The sequence below is a fragment of the Microcaecilia unicolor genome, chromosome 1 (genome assembly GCF_901765095.1).
Source record: "Microcaecilia unicolor chromosome 1, aMicUni1.1, whole genome shotgun sequence".
In the NCBI taxonomy this organism is placed as follows: domain Eukaryota; kingdom Metazoa; phylum Chordata; class Amphibia; order Gymnophiona; family Siphonopidae; genus Microcaecilia; species Microcaecilia unicolor.
The window spans coordinates 413,718,148-413,738,503 of NC_044031.1; the positions used below are offsets into that span (position 1 = coordinate 413,718,148).

Here is a 20,356-nt window from a genome sequence, read left to right on the forward strand (position 1 = left end):
AGGTACTAACAAAGGCTTTGAGTACCTTCTTGTAATCCAGCAGGTGGTTTTTGAGGAGTTGAGAACAAGAGAGAAATTGACAAAAGAGTGTTTTGGAGGGGAGTTAAATTCAGGGGTGCACTAGATGTAAGAAAAACTATTAAAATATTATCTGCATAGATGTAAAACTGAATATTATAGTCTTGCAACAATGTTGCTAATGGACTAATGGAAATATTGAATAACAGAGGCGACAAAATGGAACATTGAGGAATTGCGCAGCAAGGCGGAGTTTCAGGTGAGATGGAGGTGGCTGTGTGGACAGTATAGCAACGGTCAGCAAGAAATAATGTAAACAGTGAAAGTGTAGTACTTTTCCAGCTCTATATCACATTAGCGCGCTATATTGACCTGGTTTTACAACCTGCCTCACTGGCACAGACTACTCAGTAATTACTGTGACTTCTTTTGGATTCGTATTAGGTAAATGAGACTTTCATTAGAGGTCCTAAGATACACAATGATTAAGCCATATAACTGAAAAGAAACAATACCTATAAACAATCATTACATCACTGGTCCCTACATCCAAGCAATGCTAGGAGTTTCTAGACCAGGAAAAGCAATAATACACTATAATATAAACAATACCTATCATTACATCACTGGTCCTTACATCATCCAGACTTTTTACATCAGCTGAGAGAAGCCCCTTTTTCAGCGAAGCCAGAGTCTCATGACCAGGAGTCTGGTTCTATGCAATGTGTCCATCCATAGATGAGCTTCTGGTTTCACTGTAAGAGGCCCCCCTTTTTTATTAGGCTTAGAAGTCATGTTCACAGCTAAGGAAAATTACAGAATGCTTGAGAATTTCTCTGTTTTGGTAAACAAGCCATACTGTGGGAATGTGGTCACATGTTTCTCAGTCTAGGTGACCAGTCTGAACTTGAAACAGGCTCCACCTCTCCCTTCACATACCGAATTAATTTGAGTTGTGTCTTATCTTCTTCTACATTCCATATCATTTTCATACAAACAGAATTACGTCTAATCAAAAATACAGACCCCCGAGTGCACTTGTCGGTCAAAGCAGAGTTGAAAAACAGTCTTTAAAATTCACTTCTATTACACATGCTAGTAATAAAGAATGATCGATAAGGTCAAAGGCTGCAAAAAGGTCTAATGACACTAGAAGAGCAATGTTGCCTTTGTCCAGAATCGAGCAAAGTTCACTAGTGAATGTAGTAATAGCAGGGCCGCCGAGACGCAAACCCCCTCCCCCTGCCCTGGGTCTGCCCTTCCTCTGGGCCAATGCATTCGCCCTCACTCCAGGCCTGCTTACTTGTCTCCGCTCCTGCTCAGCTCTGTTGCACTGCACAGGCCCTTTTTCCTGCTGTATCCAAACAGGAAGTACTTCACACAGGAGACGGGATGCAGCAGGAAGAAGGACCAGTAGCCGGCAGAGCAGAGTTAACGCAATAGCGTGATTGCTCTGCTGTGCACAGGAGCAGGAGAGCCGTGCTAGCTTTGGAGGCCAGGCCCTGGGGAATTCCCCCCCCCCCCCCCCACCTTGGCAGCCCTGAGTAATAGTAGTTTCAGTACTATTGTTGGTTCTAAAACCCATCTGCTTGGAATTAAGTATTGATAATTGATCTACGCTAAGTGATAGTTGGTCAAATACAATCTTCTTGGTAATTTTAGATATTTATTTGTTACATTTGTAGCCCATATTTCCCACATATTTGCAGGCTCAATGTGGCTTACATAGTACCGTTAATGGCGCTAGCCAATTCTGGTCTGAAACAAATACAAGGTATGAATAATACAAGGTGATATTGTGGTAGAATGAGGTACATGCATGGTAGGTACAATTGGGGGTAACTTAGAGAGGGAGAGGAAGAGTCAGGTAATGTCCATATCGGTCTTTAGTTACATTGTGTCGCAGGTATCCAGGTATTTTTATGTTGAGTTGGTGGGGTATGCTCTTTTGAACAGGTCTGTCTTTAGTGCTTTCTGGAAATTTAGATGGTCGAAAGTAGTTTTTACTGCTTTTGGTAGTGCGGTCCATATATCCAGAATTGTCTTATAATATTTGCTTGTTACACTACTATCATGTTTCATCAATATCATGCTACCCAAGATCCTATGTAATACTAAATGTATATTCTCTTATATATTTCCACCATTCATGATGTATTGTAAGCCACATTGAGCCTGCAAATAGGTGGGAAAATGTGGGATACAAGTGCAATAAATAAAAAAAATAAAATAAAAATTGTGCACTTAAGTAGGAAAGGCTGAATGCATAGATATTATACTCAAATTTGAGATCGGCTTGTAGTGGGATGGATTAGAAGGATCTAAACTAGAATCCTTAAGTGGTCAGTCCAGGAAAGTGCAAGGGAAGAAAGGTGGGTAGGGTAATAGTAAGGAAAGAGTTATTTGGTAATATAATTAGATGAAGGATATGACCTGCTGAGTGTGTGGGAGCCTCTACTAGTTGAGTAAGATTAAGATCACAAAGAAATACCAATTTAAAAATTCAAGTCTTACCACTCTATATTTCTTCTCTTCCAGACTGCAACAAGTTTCAAAATGTACATAGACAACTGGAATATTCAGACAGCTACTTGGTTAAAGCGGTAAGAACTAGTGTCTAGAGTGCTCATGTTGCTTGCTTTCTTTTCCTATTCTCTCTCTTCCCCCCCCCCCCCCCCCCCCCCCCCGTTTTCCTCTTTATTTCTACTGTTTTCTTTTTTCCTTCAAATCTATTTTCTCGTTCTTTCTCTCATCCTTTATCACAGAGATTTCCATTTATAAATGCAGCTGTTTTTGGTGGATTCACACTATTTGATTTTGTGTTTTTCAATGTATTAGCTTGCCAGTTTCTTGGCTCGCTTGCTTCCTCTTCGGGCCTTACTGCTAGGTTTCCTTTATTTTTGTTATCATATATTTTGTCTTCAATTTAATAAAAAGTGATGTGTTCTCTTTTTATTCTTGCCACTAACTGGGTAACCCCTGACTTCTCCTAGTCTCTTCTCCCCAGACTACCCAGGTACTAATGGATAATGCTGTGGTGGACTGCCCGGATTTTCAGTGGTACTGGCTGGTTATGTGCTACTGAAAATCTGGGTATGACCTTGTTGGTGCTGCTTAACTGGGTAGAGGGCTTTAAATACTGAAAATTATATTTTTAAATTGTACATACTGTATTTATAATTTTTGTGCAGAATTCCCCTTTATAAGGCCTGACATCCCTCCTTTCCTCCCCCTTTTCCCTCCTCAGTTTGCACGCTCACTGTAACCATAGTTCTCTCTCCCCACCCTTCAGCCTTCTCTATCCCGCTCCAGATTTTTCTCCTAACTCCCAGCAAATCTTTCAATCCTTCATGTTTCCAAGGTCCCCCCAGCACATACTCCCTCTCCTCCTCATGTGCATGCTCTAGCGCTCCTTTTTTTTTCTCCACATGCACATAGCCCTACACATACCTATCTTTCATTCTTTCTTTCTCCCCTCAGGCACATACCACCAGCTCTTATTGTTTCTCTTCCACCATAATCAAGCTTGCTGTGCCCTTACCCCGTGACACACCCAAGCAGCTTGCTTCAGTGATCCCCAACCCTGCAATACCCCCTCATTAAATTTGCTCTGCTCTCCACCCCTGCTGTACACCCCTGCAACTTGCTTTAGTGACCCTCCCCCCTAGTGCACAACACCCACCTCTACCCCATGGCATGCCCTCCATCTTTCTCTGCTTTCCACTACAATGGCAGTTCCCTCCCCACAGTTTACTTCAGTGACCCACAGCTCTATGACACCCCAACACATCTTGCTACAGTGACATCCTCACCCCCCTCCCACCATGGTACCTAGTTTAGCTTGCTTTATCTTCTCTTCCTGTCCTGTTTGTATAGCAAGATGAGGTGATGAACAGCTGTACATAGGTCACGTTGCCATCTTCTGCTATCCTAGGCCCATCTGCTCATTTGAACTGCATGGGACTCCGTACAGCCTAGGACGGCAGGGTGATGTAGCATGATGTTCAGCTATTCACCACCACCTCTTGCTGTCCAGAGAAGTCCTGTTCCCACTACATCAGGAGGCATAGCCACATTCAGAGGTTTTTGAGCACTTGAAGTGCATAGAGGCCCCAAAATCTGTCAGTGCATAGTCTTATACAAAAGCAGCTGCTTCATATGTGACACTGCCCACAAACATTCAGTCTCTGTCAGAAAAGATTGATGTAAAGTATAAAGTTCAGTTGGCAGCTGGTATTAACTGAACCATTCTTCAGTGATAGTTGAGTTGTCCATGAAGAAAGCAAGGAAATGTAGAGAGTTTTTCAGCACACCAAAGACCCCTTAGACAAGGAGTTCTATGGTATGAGACTTCTTGCCATCACTATAGATCATCAGCTTTATATAGTGCAATATATGCATACCATATTCCAGAAGGTGCAAGCTTACTAATTCTCTGTAGTCAATCTTATATACTCGGCGTACGACATTCAATATCTCACCTAGAATTTTTGCTGCTGCCATTGCTGCATGCTTCCATGAAGACATTAATATGAGTTTAGCAGATCATACGTATACAGGAAACGGATGACAGACTGAAAGAGACTAGAGGCTATCAAAGACCACTACACTATTATACAACACCTCTTTGCTGTGCTGCCACCATCTGTCATCTTCCAGATGAACAAGCAATTCTCAATACCGCAGAATTTGCAGCTGTTGTAGAAGATCGTTTATTTCCTTCAGTAGACAACCACAGATGACTAAGAGGCTCATTTTCAAAGCACTTAGCCTCCCAAAGTTCCATAGAAACCTATGGAACTTAGCCTCCCAAAGTGCTTTGAAAATATGCCTCTAAGCATCCCACTTTTACAAAGCTTTATTATGCTTGCCTAATTTAAGCAGGCTTCTACTTTTTGACTGTTCTCTACAGCCAAAGCCAGTGTCCCTCAGAATACACATCCTGTAGTACCTGTAGAGAAATGAGTACACTTCCATTATTCAGGAAGAGAAGCAGATCACAACAGATTGTTAAAATCATACAAATTGGTTACCACTATACATTTCAATCCATACCACCAGATTGACTTTTAGCATGGTCTAATATGTCTGAAGCTCATATAAGGATGAAGTCAGCCTCCAGTAAGAAGTCAGCCTCTTCATGCAGTTTGATAACAGTAGAATTGGTTTGAGTCCAGGAAAGTAATCAAGGCTTCTGCTCCAGGTCCTTCCTGATTCCCAAAAAGACAGGAGGTTTGTTCCCCATATTAGATTTTAGGGATCTCGACCTAAGAATTCAAAATGAATTTTCTTCCCTCTGTGCTCCCCTACTGAAAAAGGAAGACTGACTGTCTCTGCTGGATCTCAAAAGTGCTTATATATGTATTATAATCCAGTGGTTCCCAAACCTGGTCCTAGAGGCACCCCAGTCAGTCAGGTTTTCAGGATACCCACAAAGAATATTCATGAGAGATTTGCATGCACTGCCTCCATTGCATGCATATTTCTCTCATTAATATTTATTGTGGATATCCTGAAAAACCTGACTAGATGGGGTGCCTCCAGGACCAGGTTTGGGAACCACTGTTCTAATCCATTCATGTTGCAGAAAATACCTCTGGCTCCTTCGGCACACATACAGCTATCAGCAGAAAATCCTTCCTTTCAGTCTTTAGCCCACAGAGCCTTCACCAAAGGCCTCATAGTGGTTGCAGAAGCATGCTCACCTAGTTTGTCCATACCTTGATGATGACTGGCTTGTGACAGCTTTCTTGGAGAACCAGGCTCTAATCTTCAGAGATTGAAATAACATGCCACATTCAGAGCCTGAGATTAAGCAACAACTTTGAAAGCTCAACTATCTAACCAACAAACAGCATTTCATTCCTAGAGGCTTTTCAGGACACAATTCAATTCAAAACTTTTTTAGCAGTAAGGCAATTTGCAAAAATTGCTTTCCAGAACATTGAATTCTCTACCACTGTCACACCCAGAGCCTACTTTACAGATATTAGGCCATATGGCCACTGGATACATATCATGCCTTTTGCCTGATTGAAGATGAGAAAGCTGCAATGGAATTTCATATTTCAGAGAAATCAGTAACCCTAGCCCCTTTCCATCTATGTCCTGATTATGGCTAGATAGATCTAGTTGGGTTGGAGCGTGCTTTAATGGCAACTCCAGTAGTTGAAAATTATGTTGGACAAAGTTCTATGATCTGTGCCCTGAAAATGGCAAGGACAGCTCATGATCAAGTATGCATATTTAATATATACTAGGAGTTTATCTTATTGGGCAGACTAAATAGACCATACAGGTCTTTATCTGCTCATCTACTATGTTATTATGTTAATCTTTAAGTTTCTATTCAACCTATGCTACAGTGGTGAATGCCTGAATAAAACCTGATCAGAGGTGTCCTATTAGCACCACTAGAGTATCAAGTGGTCATTATAACAGACTTTTCCAACACTGATTGGGGAGCACACCTACCTCCAGTGCAATTTTTCTAGGAAAAAAGGTGTCGGTACTCAAATGCCAGGCCACCCTTCAGGGGTGGGGTGATCACTGAGGGACCCACCCAACAATAGCCAGGCCCCCTGCAACCAGTCACAGAATCTATGACAAAGCAGAATTGGTGTGTTGAGCCTGAGCTCTTTCATTAAAACTTGGGATCCATGAGTCAATTTTAGCAGACACTGGAAAAGGTGCCGGTACTCAGTACCCCCTCAAAAAAAAGCCCAGCTTAACTCACTCAGGGGACTTGGTTCCAGGCCCTTTGGATATTCTTTCATTTTCTTCAAGATTGCTCAGTGCTAATTCAGGCAGACAATACAGTTGCAATGTTCTGTGTCAACAAATGGGGGAAGGATCAGGTTCTCTTTGCATACAAGAGTAGCAGCTAGGATTTGGGACTTTGATCTCCAATCATATAGGAATTCAAGCAGTTTATATCATGGTTGTTCAGAACCGGATAGCCAACAGGCTCAGCAGAGTTCTACTTCATTAATGGTCTTTAGATCAGCAGACCGTACAGACTATCTTCCAAGCCTGGGAAACCTCCCAAGTAGACCTTTTTGCCAATAGCGAAAATGCAGAGCTCCTCTTTGTTTAGTACACCCATCCTTAGATCTGACTGGCTAGGGATGCACCCGCTATAAACTGAACTTGACCCCTCTTCTACATTTATTCCACCATGGCTCTTATAGCAAAGACCCTGCACAGAAAGAGGCCTGGTTCAGAGATTTTCATAGCACCATATTGGCCTTATCAGAAATGGTTCCCTCTTCTCAAAAGACTTGCAGTTCTTCCTCATTCCAGTCTTCAGACATGTCCATTGTTGATCACACAAAACAAGAGTGTATCCTCCTACATCCAAATCTAAAATCATTAGCTATAACAGTGTAGAAATTGATCAGCAGTTAGTTTCCACTCTGGGCATCCCGGCATCAGGATATATTGGTTGCTGCAAGAAAACCATTTGCCAGGTACACCTATGCTTTTAAATGAGATGGTCTCCATCTGATGATTCATAAATGACTACAAGCCATTTGGAGTTCTTCTGATGCCATATTGCACTACTTGTACCATCTTTACTGATTCCAGTAATAGACATCCGCTGTCAGAGTACATGTCAGTACACTCTGTCTATCATGCTCCTATCAATAGACTGTCAATTTCACAGTATCCTGTCACTTCTCAGTTTATAAAAGAAAAGAAATCTTGGAAGCAGACACAGTCAAAGAGAGAAAAGAACTTTATTAATGATTAAATTAAAAGTGTGCCCAACATGGCCGTGTTTTGCCTTGCATGGCGCTTTAGGGGAAAAACAGTACCTTTTATGATGTATTCCATTCACATTACCAAAAGGCAATACAAGACCTACAAACTCCAGGGGGGTCACTGTTACACTTCCATGATTTCTTTCCTGCTGGAAATAATGGACTGGCTGCCAGTTTGTTTCTTGGGACGTCTCAGTTTATGAAAGGGCTTCTTTCTGTCAAACTTTTGTTAGAGAAACTTGTGCTATAGGATTTTGTTGTCCTTTCATCTCACATGATGCTACCTCTTGAGTGAGTAGGGTCCAAGTCACTCATGGATGTCATCTAGAAAGTAGCTTTTCTTTTAGAAGCTACTCAGCTAGAATAAGTGAACTTCAGGCTTCAGACACACATGAGTTATATACTTGGCTTCATCAAGGTGATGGCTTTGCACATCCTATGTTCTTGCCAACTTTTCATGTTTATGAGGAAATAATGCTCTTTACATTTTCATCATAGTTTCACACTAGTCCGTGCAAGAAGGCCTTCCACCCTTGGGACTGCAAAAGTGCCCTGACTTACTACTTCAAAAGAACTAAATCCATCAGAAAGTCAATGTAGCTCTTTGTCTTCTTCATCCTCAACAGAGCTAGTATTCTAGTAGCCAAGTGAACTTCAGCAAATTTGTGTCAGAAGATGGGCACCCTTCTCTTTCGAAAATAAGCCTGATAGTAACCTATGTAATTTTGTAAGTCTGTGTGCTTTGAAAATGAGCCTCATTATAGCTAAATGAGCAGCACTGAGCTTCAGAGTCACCCACTTATGTGCCTGATTCAGTCCTGCTTTGTCAACAGAAAAGCATAGTTTTTCTTTTCTAATGGGAGACCACTGTGTATGGGAAGACTTGTATATACTCGGGGCCTGTATTTTACAGCTGTCTCAATAAAATTTAGTGAGTCGCAAACAGTGACCGATGCACAAAAGGGATGGCATGCAAATAAGATACACAAATCCCCCTTTGTGCATCGGTTGCTGTTTGCAATTCCGAACTGTCAAATGCATTTGTCAGCTCCCGATGAGACCTGACCCCGATACCCGCCAATGCCAAAGAACAAACACCTGGTGATCCAGTGGACCCCTGAACCCCCTGAAAGGCAACAATGGCCCTGGAGGTCTAGTGACCCCGAGCAACCCCCTGACCCCCCTAAAGGCAACAGCAGCCCTGGTGGAGCCACCCTTCTGCTTCAGGGCCCACCCTGTACAAAATGGTGGTGCCCCGGCCCGGTGTGTCCCAAGATGCACAGGGCAGGGTTACACACCATGTAAGGAAGAAAACTTTTTATATGGTGCATAGCCCCGCCCAGTATATCCCAAGATGCAATGGGGCTGGGAGCCACCATTTTGTGCAGGGTGGGCCCCGAGGTAGGAGGGTGGGAGGTGTTGCTCCCGTCTCCATCGTTTCCAGGTACGGGGAGGGAGATGTGGGATCGGGTCACTTGTTGCTTTTGGGGGGGGGGGTGTCAGGAGGAGGTACGGTGTCACTAGACCCCCCTAAGGCCATTGTTGCCTGGGGTGGGGCTTCGGCTCACTAGACCACCAAGGGTCATTGCTGCCTTTTGGGGGAGATCAGAAGAGGGTACGGGGTGGGTCTCAGGGTCACTAGACCACCAGGGCCATTGTTGGTGGTGGTCTAGTGACCTGGGGGGGTCGGGGGGAGCTCCTATTGGAAAAATATTTGAGGACGTCAAAACGTGATGATGTCGAGGGTGGCGGACCTATCAGAGGCGCGAGGGCGGGGCCGAGAGAGATGGTGACAGAGTGATGAATCTGACGAACCTTACGAACCCTTCACTTCAATGAAGCCACAGAGTCAGCTTCAGAACGTTGGAGGTGCTTTTTATTATAGTAGAGATGCCACACTTACCTTAATCTGTATGCTGTGATTCAGTTGTTCATTGGTATCCCAAGTTGAGGTGTCAAGCTGTTTTTTGCTGGTTGTTTTTTGCTTACTGTTCAATAAAGTTTCAAGTGTACCCATTGTTTTAATGTGAACAGTCTATTTTTTTGTTTTTAGTTGTTGATTTGACATCACCATTGTCTTGTATTTTTTGTGATTTTTAACATGATGTCACCAGTTTTGATGACTGTTAGATCTGCCTTCTAAAATTGCAATTGAAGTAGATTTTATTTTATTTTGAGTTGTTCTGGTTAAGCTACCAGTAAGTTGGATCAGTTGATTATGTCTAGAATGAATTAGAGTGAGGGGTTATTTAAAGCATTACCACAGCTGTAGTATAAAAGTGTTCCAGATTATTCAAAGCATTGCATTGGCTGTCTGTGAAATTTTGATGCCTTGATGCCAGTGTAAATAATTAATGTTAGGGTTTATAGTCTTCATGTTGGAAAGTTTGTTACGATCTTGGTTATCTAGTAGAAAGCTAGCTGAGAATCTCAGGGACAAATAAGGTCAGACTGAAGAAATATTTTCTCATCTGGTTCCAGAATTATGGTGATGCCTAAAGAGCTTAGTTTAACTCAGGATTGTTACATGTTGAAAAAGGTATTTAAAACATTTATGTTTCAGGCTACTTTGAGTGGATAGAGTTTGATTATGTATTTAATAGAATTCATATTCAGGAAATTTATGGAGTCATTTTTTTGTATTGTGGCATTGATTAGTTTTATGTTAGATTATATTCATGTTTGTCTTTTCTGTGATTACTGGTTTATTTTAGATGTGCGTCATTGTGATCATTATATGAAAACTTGAATTCATAAAGTTGAGATAATTTTAAAAAATACCCATATTGTTAACAATGCTGCTTAAAAATTTGTAAGACACGTAAAATATAGAAAATCTTGTAGCTCCATCGTGTTCCTTTTTGCAGTCTGTTTTCTTTCCATGCAGCATTTGCTATGACAGAGTTCCATGGTATCCTACGGTAATGACTTTTCTGCTGTCAGCCTTGTGGCATGGCGTATATCCTGGCTATTACTTCACATTCATCACTGCAATTCCTGCTACACTGGCAGCCAGAGCGGTATGTACTGACCTTTCCAGCTACTTATAAAGTAATGGACATACTAGAACCATAGAATATGTACTGTCCTTTTGGCCACATAAAATATTTATTATTTATCAATTTGAATTTTGCTCACACCTTTTTCAGTAGTAGCTCAGGGTGAGTTACATTCAGGTACACTAGTTATTTTTATGTCCCTGGAGGGCTCATAATCTCTAACTTTGTACCTGAAGCAATGGAGGGTTAAGTGACTCGCCCAAGATCACAAGATGGATGTTCCGTAAAGCACCGATCACTATTTCCATCTTGTGACAAAAGAATGGGTTTCTGAGCCTGAAAACTATATTATTATTTCATGAAGTCTATTTCTCCTAATTGGCCAGCAGATGGCAATTGTTTTGAGTTTTAAGCTGTTTTAGAAAAAGACTTTCTGTCTTCCAGTTTCAGCTTGTGGAAAGGCAATCTGCAGTACCATTGGGCAGCTAGTTTCAAAATTGATGCCCTGAGCTTTGATTGGCCCTGGATTTCTAATCTAGCTTGAAGGTATTGTATTTTCCCCAGTCTCAGCCAGGGAGCGGAGAGAGAAAGATCTCTTTACTGAGACCCTGTGAGCATTTAGATGCTATAATCTGTGAGCAGCTACATTTCCTGAACTCCCCAGGTACTACTTAGGTAGTGAATAAATGTTTAGTTAGTTTTATTATTGATTCCTATTTAATTTACTTGTTAATGTTGCTGATTGCACCCTTTTTCATGGTTCACTGTTCAATATTTTGAACATATTTTATGAGAATAAACACAATTGTTTATTAGCTCTGATGTCCTGGACTAAGAATCCTGGTGGTTTGTGTTTTGAGTCTGTGGGTGCTTTCTGGGAATTGTGGGACCCTGGGAGTGTGTGTGGAAATCACCGGGGAATAACTCGAGAGTGGGAGACTCGCTCAAAGGCAAGTGGGACCCAGTTAGTGGGAGAAGGGTGTGCCAGTGTGGAACTGGACTAAACTGAACTCTCTACACTTGACTGCTTCACTTACTCTGACACCAAGGATCTTTAACACAATTCCACTTTATTTCTCATTCCGGAATTGAACTCTTTATACTTGAATGCTTATTCTACTCTGTCACTTATGAACTCTAAAGCAATATCACGTTGTATTTCTCATCCCGGATATGGCGATCACCACTACAGCATAATGTAAGCCACATTGAGCCTGCAAATAGGTGGGAAAATGTGGGATACAAATGCAGCAAATAAATATTAAGGGAGATATTAAGAGCAGGACACAGGTAACCTCAGTTACCAATCAAACAAAGTCTGAAAAATCCGTGTCACAAGTACCTGGCAGAAACCCAAATAGCAGCAACATTCCATGCTACTAATACTAGAATTATATATGTATTTTTGTGCTCCACTTAGTACTTTAGGTGTACTATAGATGCTTAAGAAAATTGAAGATGTATTAGAAACCCTGGTACAAAGTTCCCATTTCTTTCCACCATTCACCTGTACCCAATCCTGGCCTGCTATAAACACTGAGCATTTCCTATCTGCAAAGGGAAGGTTGTCCACAATTTCACTTCCCTCCTGGCACAACAGTGTACTGGCTTTATCTTTACACTTGCTGTTAACTGGCTCAGGTTACAAAAGCAGCATAACCACAGAGGAATATAGACTGCAGCAGCTGGGACTTTTCAGTGCTTGTTACACCGCGTAAGAGACAGTCCTATAGAGCACTTTAAACTGCTCAGCATTTAGCGGCCCAATTAAAAAGTAGGGCAAAAGAGAACACGTGAGCATTAGCAAATCTCTTTTGTGATCTGTAAAGAAAAGCTCTGCAAACTCAAGCCACCACACAGGTGTTCCAAAAATGCAGGGAAAACTCTAAAGGGTCAATCATTGCTCTCTCTCTCAATGTCTTTATGTTCAAACGTTTTTTATTGACATTAATCAACACCAACATTGTCATACAAGCTGTGCTTCAATCTACCTGTATAACAATTATTAACTAACATACAGCATTTGTACATTTTGTCAACTTTTTACCTCATCAATTGTACCAATCCTCCCCCCACCCTCTCCCTTTCCCTCCCTTCCCCCCCCCCCCCCTTTTTTACCCCAGACCTGGATAATCATTCAGTATCAGCCTTTTGAGTTCACCCTGTATTTAGGAGTAAACTGCGGCCTTTATGGCTTAGACTGTGCAAATAAGGGCCCCATATAGCCAAAAATGTGACTCTCTTTTTCTGTGAGAACCGAGATTCTCCCGCCTCCCATGACACCAATTGATGTAGCTGATTTCTCCAGTGCCAGTATGCCGGAGGGTCTTTGACCGTCCAATTCTGTAAAATGCATTTCCTTGCCAATAAGCTCATCTTGCGGAGCATTAATGTTTCAAAGCGATTTCGCCCTCTACAGGACCCTGGAATATCTAAAATCAACTGCTGAACTGTCCCTAAGATCCTCAACCCTAACCGCTCCTCCCAAAATCCTCGAACTCGGGCCCAGAACCTTTTCAAAATTGGGCAGCTCCAAAACATATGCAGCATCGTGCCAGGATGTCTTCCACATTTAAGACATTCCGGGCTACGGTTCCCTCCCATATGTGCTAACTGAGCTGTAGTTACATATCCCCTATGGATACAACGATAGGCACATTCTCTCAATCGAGCATCTGATATTAACAGGGGTATTCGTGCTATTGATTTAGTAATGTCCCATGATGTCACCACAACCCCCAATTCCTTTTCCCAAGCACTCTTCAACTGTCTATAGTCCCTAGGGGGCAGCCATCCTGATATTGTTTTATGAAGTGAGGATATCGTGATTCCTCCCTCACCAAAAGAGTGAAAAAACTCCCGTATCCTCACCCCCAGCCGAGTTCTCAGAGGGTCTGCTGGTAAAGAAATGATATAATGCCGTACTTGGCGTATAGCAAATTTATTCCCCCATGAGTCTCCTACCCTTCCAGCTAACTCCTCGTCTGTAAGAGGCTGCCCATCTTCACCCACCAGATGTTCCAATTTGGAAATTCCCCGTCTAGCCCATTCAACAAAATATTGGCTTGACAATCCTGGCAAAAATGCATTGTTCCCACGTATGGTTATTAAATCTGTTATTGTGGGGTCCCCTCCTAGTTGGCGTATAATCATTCCCCACACCTCTCGAAGTGAGCGCAGCAGCACACTTTTATTGAATCCCTGCGGTAAGTCTCGCGTTTTATGGTGTAAAAGCGAAAATAGATGATAAGGTTCCCAGAGCGCTGCCTCCAGCGTCGTAGGAGTATAATGTTGCGTATCTAAACACCAATCTCCCAGGTATCGCAAATGACATGCTTTATTGTATAATTCCAAATTGGGCATACCCATTCCTCCTCGGCTCCAACTCCCCACTAACCGTGAGAAGCGAACCCTTGGCTTCTTGCCTCTCCAGCAGAACTTTGATGCTAATTTGTAAAAACTCTTTATGTCTTTCCGTCGGAGCCAAATTGGGATGGTCTGCATCACATAAAGCCATTTGGGAAACAACACCATTTTAATCATGTTTATTCTCCCTAACACTGACAACGGCAAATCCATCCATCCTTGTAGCACCTGCTGTGTCTCCTCCAGCAACCGAGTAATATTCAGATCATATAACCGCGAAATATCCATGGGCATCAGGATTCCGAGATACCGAAAAGAGGTTTGCGCTTTCCTCAGAGGAAACTCGCCTCTCCACCGCCTCCACACGTCCTCCGAGGAAGCCAAGGCCTCCGATTTTTCTAGATTCAAACTGAGTCCCGCATAATCTCCATACTCGGAGAAGATCTCTAATAGAGCATTCAGGGATTCTTGGGGGTCAGTTAAATGAACCAAGATGTCATCTGCGAAGGCCGCTACCTTAAAGACCTCCCTTCCTATCCTTACCCCTGCCACCGCTTCCTGCTCCTCAATTTCACGCAGCAGTGGATCTAGTGATAGCACAAATAATAACGGGGACAGAGGACAGCCCTGACGTGTTCCCCGGCCTATTTCGAATTCTCGTGTCTCAATCCCATTCACCGATATTCTCGCCTTTGGCGCGGAGTACAGTGCTTTAATCCCTGATAGAAATCTATCCGTGAAGCCATATCTCTGAAGAACAGCATATAGGAAATTCCATTTTACTTTATCAAAAGCTTTTTCAGCATCAAAGCTTATTAATAAAGAGTTTTCCTTCCCCCGACATCTAGCTTCTAATGAGGCCAGCACCTTGCAAACATTCTTGGTGATTTTCCGTCCCCCTACAAACCCCATCTGAGATTCGTGTATGAGATTCGGCAAGATTCTTGCTAATCTGTTCGCTAGTATCTTAGCCATCAGTTTCACTTCATAATTTAGCAGTGAAATGGGCCTATATGATTCAACTAGTTCTGGATCCCTCCCTTTCTTGGGAAGTACTATAATACAGGCTGTATTTAAATCCGGAGGCATCCTTTCCTGCTCGATTAATTTGTTAAACATTGCAGCTAAAGGCTCAGTGATTTCTTCTCCCATGATCTTGTAAAATTCCGCTCGGTAACCATCTGCGCCCGGCGCCTTAAACAGTGCGCTTTGATTAATCGCCAGAAACACCTCATCTGGAGTGATAAAAGCATTAAGTTGCTTTGCCTCCTGAGGTGATAATGTTGGTAATCCCATCTGATCTAAATATGAGTCTCCCGACAGACCATCATCCGGCGGGGCCTCATATAATTTTTTGTAATATTGATAGAAGCTCTCACTAATTTCCTTATCTGTGTGGACTCGTTCCCCTTGCCTCTTCCTCATAGTCAAAATCCTAGCCTTACCCTGTTTAGCTGCAATCAGGCGCGCCATTAAACGACCACACTTATTCCCATGCTTGTATAATTGGTATTTGTAATAAATTTGCGATTGGACTGCTTTGTAATGAAGCATTTCATTTAATTTAGTCTGCAAGAGCAACAAGTGTTGTCTATTCTCATTGGAGGCCTGTTGCCCGTATCTTCTCCGAGCTTGGCATATTAATTGACTCAACCTCAATATCTCTCTATCCCTGGCTTTACGTTTGTGAGCCACATAACTAATGATTTCTCCTCGAAATACTGCCTTAGCCGCCTCCCAGTATAAAACCGGGTCTTCAACGTGCATTGCATTATGTACTTTATAGTCCTGCCAACTCTGATGTATAGAGGCCTTGAAACCCTTATCTCGATATAGCTCTGTAGGAAACACCCATCTCTGTACCCCTCCCCTCTCCTCCCGAGGTGCCCAGCTCATTTCCACCCAGGCATGATCCGATATCACATCTGCTCCTATTTCAGATGTTGTCACTGAATTAAACATCCGTTCTGAAATCAACAGATAATCGATTCGAGCTTGTGTGCCGTGCGCCCTTGAGAGGTGTGTGTAATCTCTCCCCTGTGGATTGAGAACCCTCCAGACGTCCACTAGCCCCACCTGTCGGCAAAAATTAGGCAGCCCTCTAGACTCCCGTCTAAACTCATTCCTCCTAGCCCCAGTACTATCGCTCAAGGGATCCATCACCATATTAAAATCTCCCCCTATTATCATGGGCAAAGATTTGCTCAGTAATAGACGTGAAATAATCATCTTATAGAACTTCCTATCATATTGGTTCGGGGCATATATATTACCAAACATCATAATTTGGCGTTGCACCTGAGTCTCGCACAGCAGAAATCTACCCCCTGGGTCTTTAAATTTCACTTCCACCTTATCCACTATTCCTTTTCGAAACAGGATGGCAACCCCCCCTTTTTTCCCTTGTGCCGCTACAGATACACACTCCCCCACCCACCAAGTTCGCAATTTAGCATGTTCCCCATCCGATAGGTGAGTTTCTTGAAGAAAGGCTATATCAACTTTATGTCTTTGTAAATGTTGCAAAATTTTTGAGCGTTTAATTGGGGACGAAATCCCTCCCACATTCCATGTAACTATTTTTAAAGGACCTGGGTCACATAAGAAATCTGATCACAAGATATATACCATTTGTTCATAGAAGAGGGATGTCCCAGCCTCCACCCCTCCTCATGTGCTATCTTTAGCCATCTTAGTTCCTTTTCAAACCCCAGTCGCCGTCTCTTCCAGGTCTCATTCCCCCCCCTTCCCCCAAACCCCCCCTCCTCCCCTTTATAAGCCCCAACTATCCCCGTAACCCCCAACTTCCCCTCTTCTAATCCCCTGCCTCCAAAAGAGACCATCACGTATAACACCCCCTACCCCCCTCCCTCTCATAAGCCAATTAACACAATGCTTCCCTCTAGGTCTTCCTCTCCTCAGTATGATTCTAAGTTAAGGTTGTGTAACCTTTCCAGTTAGTCCAAAGAAAAACAGCATTTAACAAACAACTCAAAACCTTGCTCCAGAGTTCTCAGGCTGTCTCTCTGGCCTGGAAGGAGAATCCCCCGCAGCCTCTGCAAGAATATCCTCAGGATGGTCTTTTATAACATCACTCTGATATTAATCCAAGCCACTTTGACAGACCTCGCCTCAATTCTTCCATGTAATGATTATGTCTCGATTTTCTGTAGTATTCTTTCTTTAAGCCCAGGCTTCCGCCCAGTCCATTCTGCAGCACATACCCCAGGATTTCTGGTTGTCTAGTAAATTCTCCTGGGCTGCCTCCTGTGTCCGCAAACCCGACACACCATCAACTCTCCCCAACAAATTAGGTCTTAACATCTTCCAACTCCAATTAACTTTTGTAATCCAACATGAGATATCTGTCAATCTTCCATTTGACCTCTCAGTCAGCGGTGTTCCACAGAATTCAAAAAAGCTTGTGCTTGTTCAGTCGTTGTATAAACCTGTGTAACCGCTTGATAAGTAACTCTTAATTTAGCTGGATACTGCAGTGCAAATCGAATTTTCTTTTCAAAAAGTTTTGTGCAAATAGGTGAGAACTTCCTTCTCTGCATCGCCACCGCAGCCGAATAATCCTGAAAGCATAAAATCTTTTTATTCTCATATTGCAGCTCCTGATCCTTCCTTAATGCTTGCAGTATTGCCTCTTTGTGCGCAAAGTTTAATATGCGGCAGATCACCACCCTCGGGCGCGCGGTTTCCACAGGCTTGGGTCCCACTCGATGCGCTCTCTCTACCTGGAGAATTCCCAAGGCTTCTGGGAGTTGTAGTTGTTCTGGCAACCATTTTTCCAAAAATCCCCGCAGATTTACAGTCTCCAGTGCCTCAGGCAGGCCCACCAATCTTAAGTTATTCCTCCTTGATCTATTCTCGAGGTCTTCAAGCTTTCCCTCATAGCTTTCCACCATGGTTTTAAGCTTTGTATTTTCCTCCTCCATTTTGTGCACTCTGTCTTCGAGAGCCCCATGACGTTGCTGGTACTCCGCTAGTTCTTTAGTTAGCTGTCCCAAGTTCTCCTGGACCAACGTTATTTTACTGTCAATTGGCCCCAAACGTCGATCCAGCAAAGGCTCCATGGCGGCCGTCACCTCCGCCGCCACCTCCGCTACCCACACGGAGCTCAAGGCCGTCGCAGCCGGACTCGCCGGCGCCGCCATTTTGTCCTCGCCGGCCCGTGTCTTATCTTTGTCTCGGCGGACGCTTTTCGCCGCCATGGATTTTTCCGTGAGTAGCGTCGATTTAATTACTTTCTCTTCCCCTTGCGGAATAAGGTGTTTGTCAGTTCGCAACTGGTCCGTTGCCCTAGATTTTGAGGGTTGAGTGGGTAAGCTGGCCGGAGCGGCGATTTCAACAACCGCTCCTGGTCATGGCGTCACGTGATCTCCTCTCTCAATGTCTTTATGTTGCTAACCGTTCTATTATAAGGGTATGAAAAACAGCACGCTACCTTATCATATGGCTCTTACCTCTTGCAGAGTGGACAGGAGCAGCGCTGCTTGCTGTGAATTTGATTCAAGGTAATAATCCACCAGGTTGTTTACAATCGTAGGCCACCGATCTAAAGTCAAAACAGCATAAGAAATTGAAGGATGTCCAGCAGCACAGTTCAGGGGGTTACGATGGTAATCGCCATTACAGCTGCCTGCACTTCTCTGGATTCAGCCACAGTTTTTTCACATGGCTGAGCTACAGAAGTGCAGCTGTGATTGATCAGGGAGCCTGTCCGGCGCCTAAAAGGGCGCTCCTAATTGGCCAGGATTGATGCTGAAGTGACAAGGATTGCTGGTTGCCACGCACGAACTCCCAAGGCTACAAGGTAAAGCCGAGGCTTGGGAACATTGTGGGTTAGGGACCGGGGTGGAGGTTCTGAGGGGAGTCCTGAGCTCTGAAGGAGGCAAGACTACCAATGCTGAGGCCACGGGGCCCCTGGGAGCCTGAGACCCTGTGCAGTTGCCCCAGGCTAAGGCCAGCCCTGCTGCAGACACTATAGAAGGTCTTCTTTAGATTACTATTCCGTGCCCAGAGGCATGATCATGTGTCCCCTCTATTACAAAAACACCATTGGCTTTCCATTGATAACAGAGATCCTCCAAATTACTGACTCTGATATTCAAAGCCCACAGGATAGGTCTCCCTCAATATTTATCTTCCCTCACTATTCCTTACTCGCCAATCCGTCTCCTTCGTTCTATAAACTATCACCGCTTGGTTCTTCCTCGACCAAAATCTGCATATCGACTAGACATTGTGCTTTCTTCCATTTTATTGGAACTCTCTCCCTTTGTACATTGGTGCTGAACCTTCATTCAAGACATTCAAATCGGCAATAAAAGCTTTGCTTTTTACCCTAGAGGACGTTTATGTCTGGGATAGCTGCTGCTATTCTGTCATTTTCCTACCTTCCCCCCCCCTTCCCCAATTTTGCTCCCCCCATTACTGTAGTATATCTCCCCCCCCCCCCCCCCCCCCCCCCCCCGGTTATTTGTAGGAGTGACTGCTCACTGAGATGATTTGCTGTGCCTTTTCCTGTCAAACAATATTCTAGTTCTTTTTCTTTCTTTTGTTTCTACTTTTAAACATTGTAAACTGCCGAGATCTAACAGTTAGCCATGGCAGTTTAGCAAGTCCTGAATTAAACTAATAGCAAAAACAAAAAAAATATTTTTTTTATTGGGCTAAATACATTTTTTGGCTAGCTTTCAAAAGCAGTGCCTTAAGATGACAATATTAGAATATATAAGTGAAACTTAAAACGTTCCCATGACACTCCCACGGGGAAAAGTGGAGGTGAGAAACAGGGAGAGATAGATGGGTGATCATAAGGTGACATAGATGATGAAACCTACTGACATCACCCAAAGGTCTCAACAGAGATTTGGTTTTCCTATTGTATTATAAAACCATGAATTTTACTTCTTTGTAATCTTGATCACCCCATCTCTCCCTGTTTCTCACCCCACCCAATCTTTCCCCTTGAGACTGTCATTGAAATGTTTTAGTTTCACTTCTATATTCTGATATTGATATCTTTTGCTTATTTCTGACCTAAAAAGCTTTGCCTAAAAAGCTCATTGCCTTCAAAAGCTTGTTAAAAAAATGAATTTAGTTAGTTCAATAAAACTGTATCATCGTATCTTTTTTTGTTTTATTTCTTTTTATTACCTTGCAATAATCATCTTAGAGTGATTTTATCCTGGTCACAAA

At 43.1% G+C, this 20,356-nt stretch overlaps 1 protein-coding gene across 3 annotated transcripts in view; it reads left to right on the forward strand.

Moving 5' to 3' along the window:
• Nucleotides 1–20,356, forward strand: part of MBOAT1 (membrane bound O-acyltransferase domain containing 1) — a 216,051-nt gene that overhangs the window by 185,336 nt on the left and 10,359 nt on the right. For all 3 annotated transcript variants that reach the window (XM_030211557.1, XM_030211566.1, XM_030211574.1), the window contains 2 exons: nucleotides 2,557–2,621; nucleotides 10,669–10,801. In XM_030211557.1, coding sequence (XP_030067417.1) covers nucleotides 2,557–2,621; nucleotides 10,669–10,801 — 198 coding nt within the window. The remainder of the gene's footprint in view (nucleotides 1–2,556; nucleotides 2,622–10,668; nucleotides 10,802–20,356) is intronic.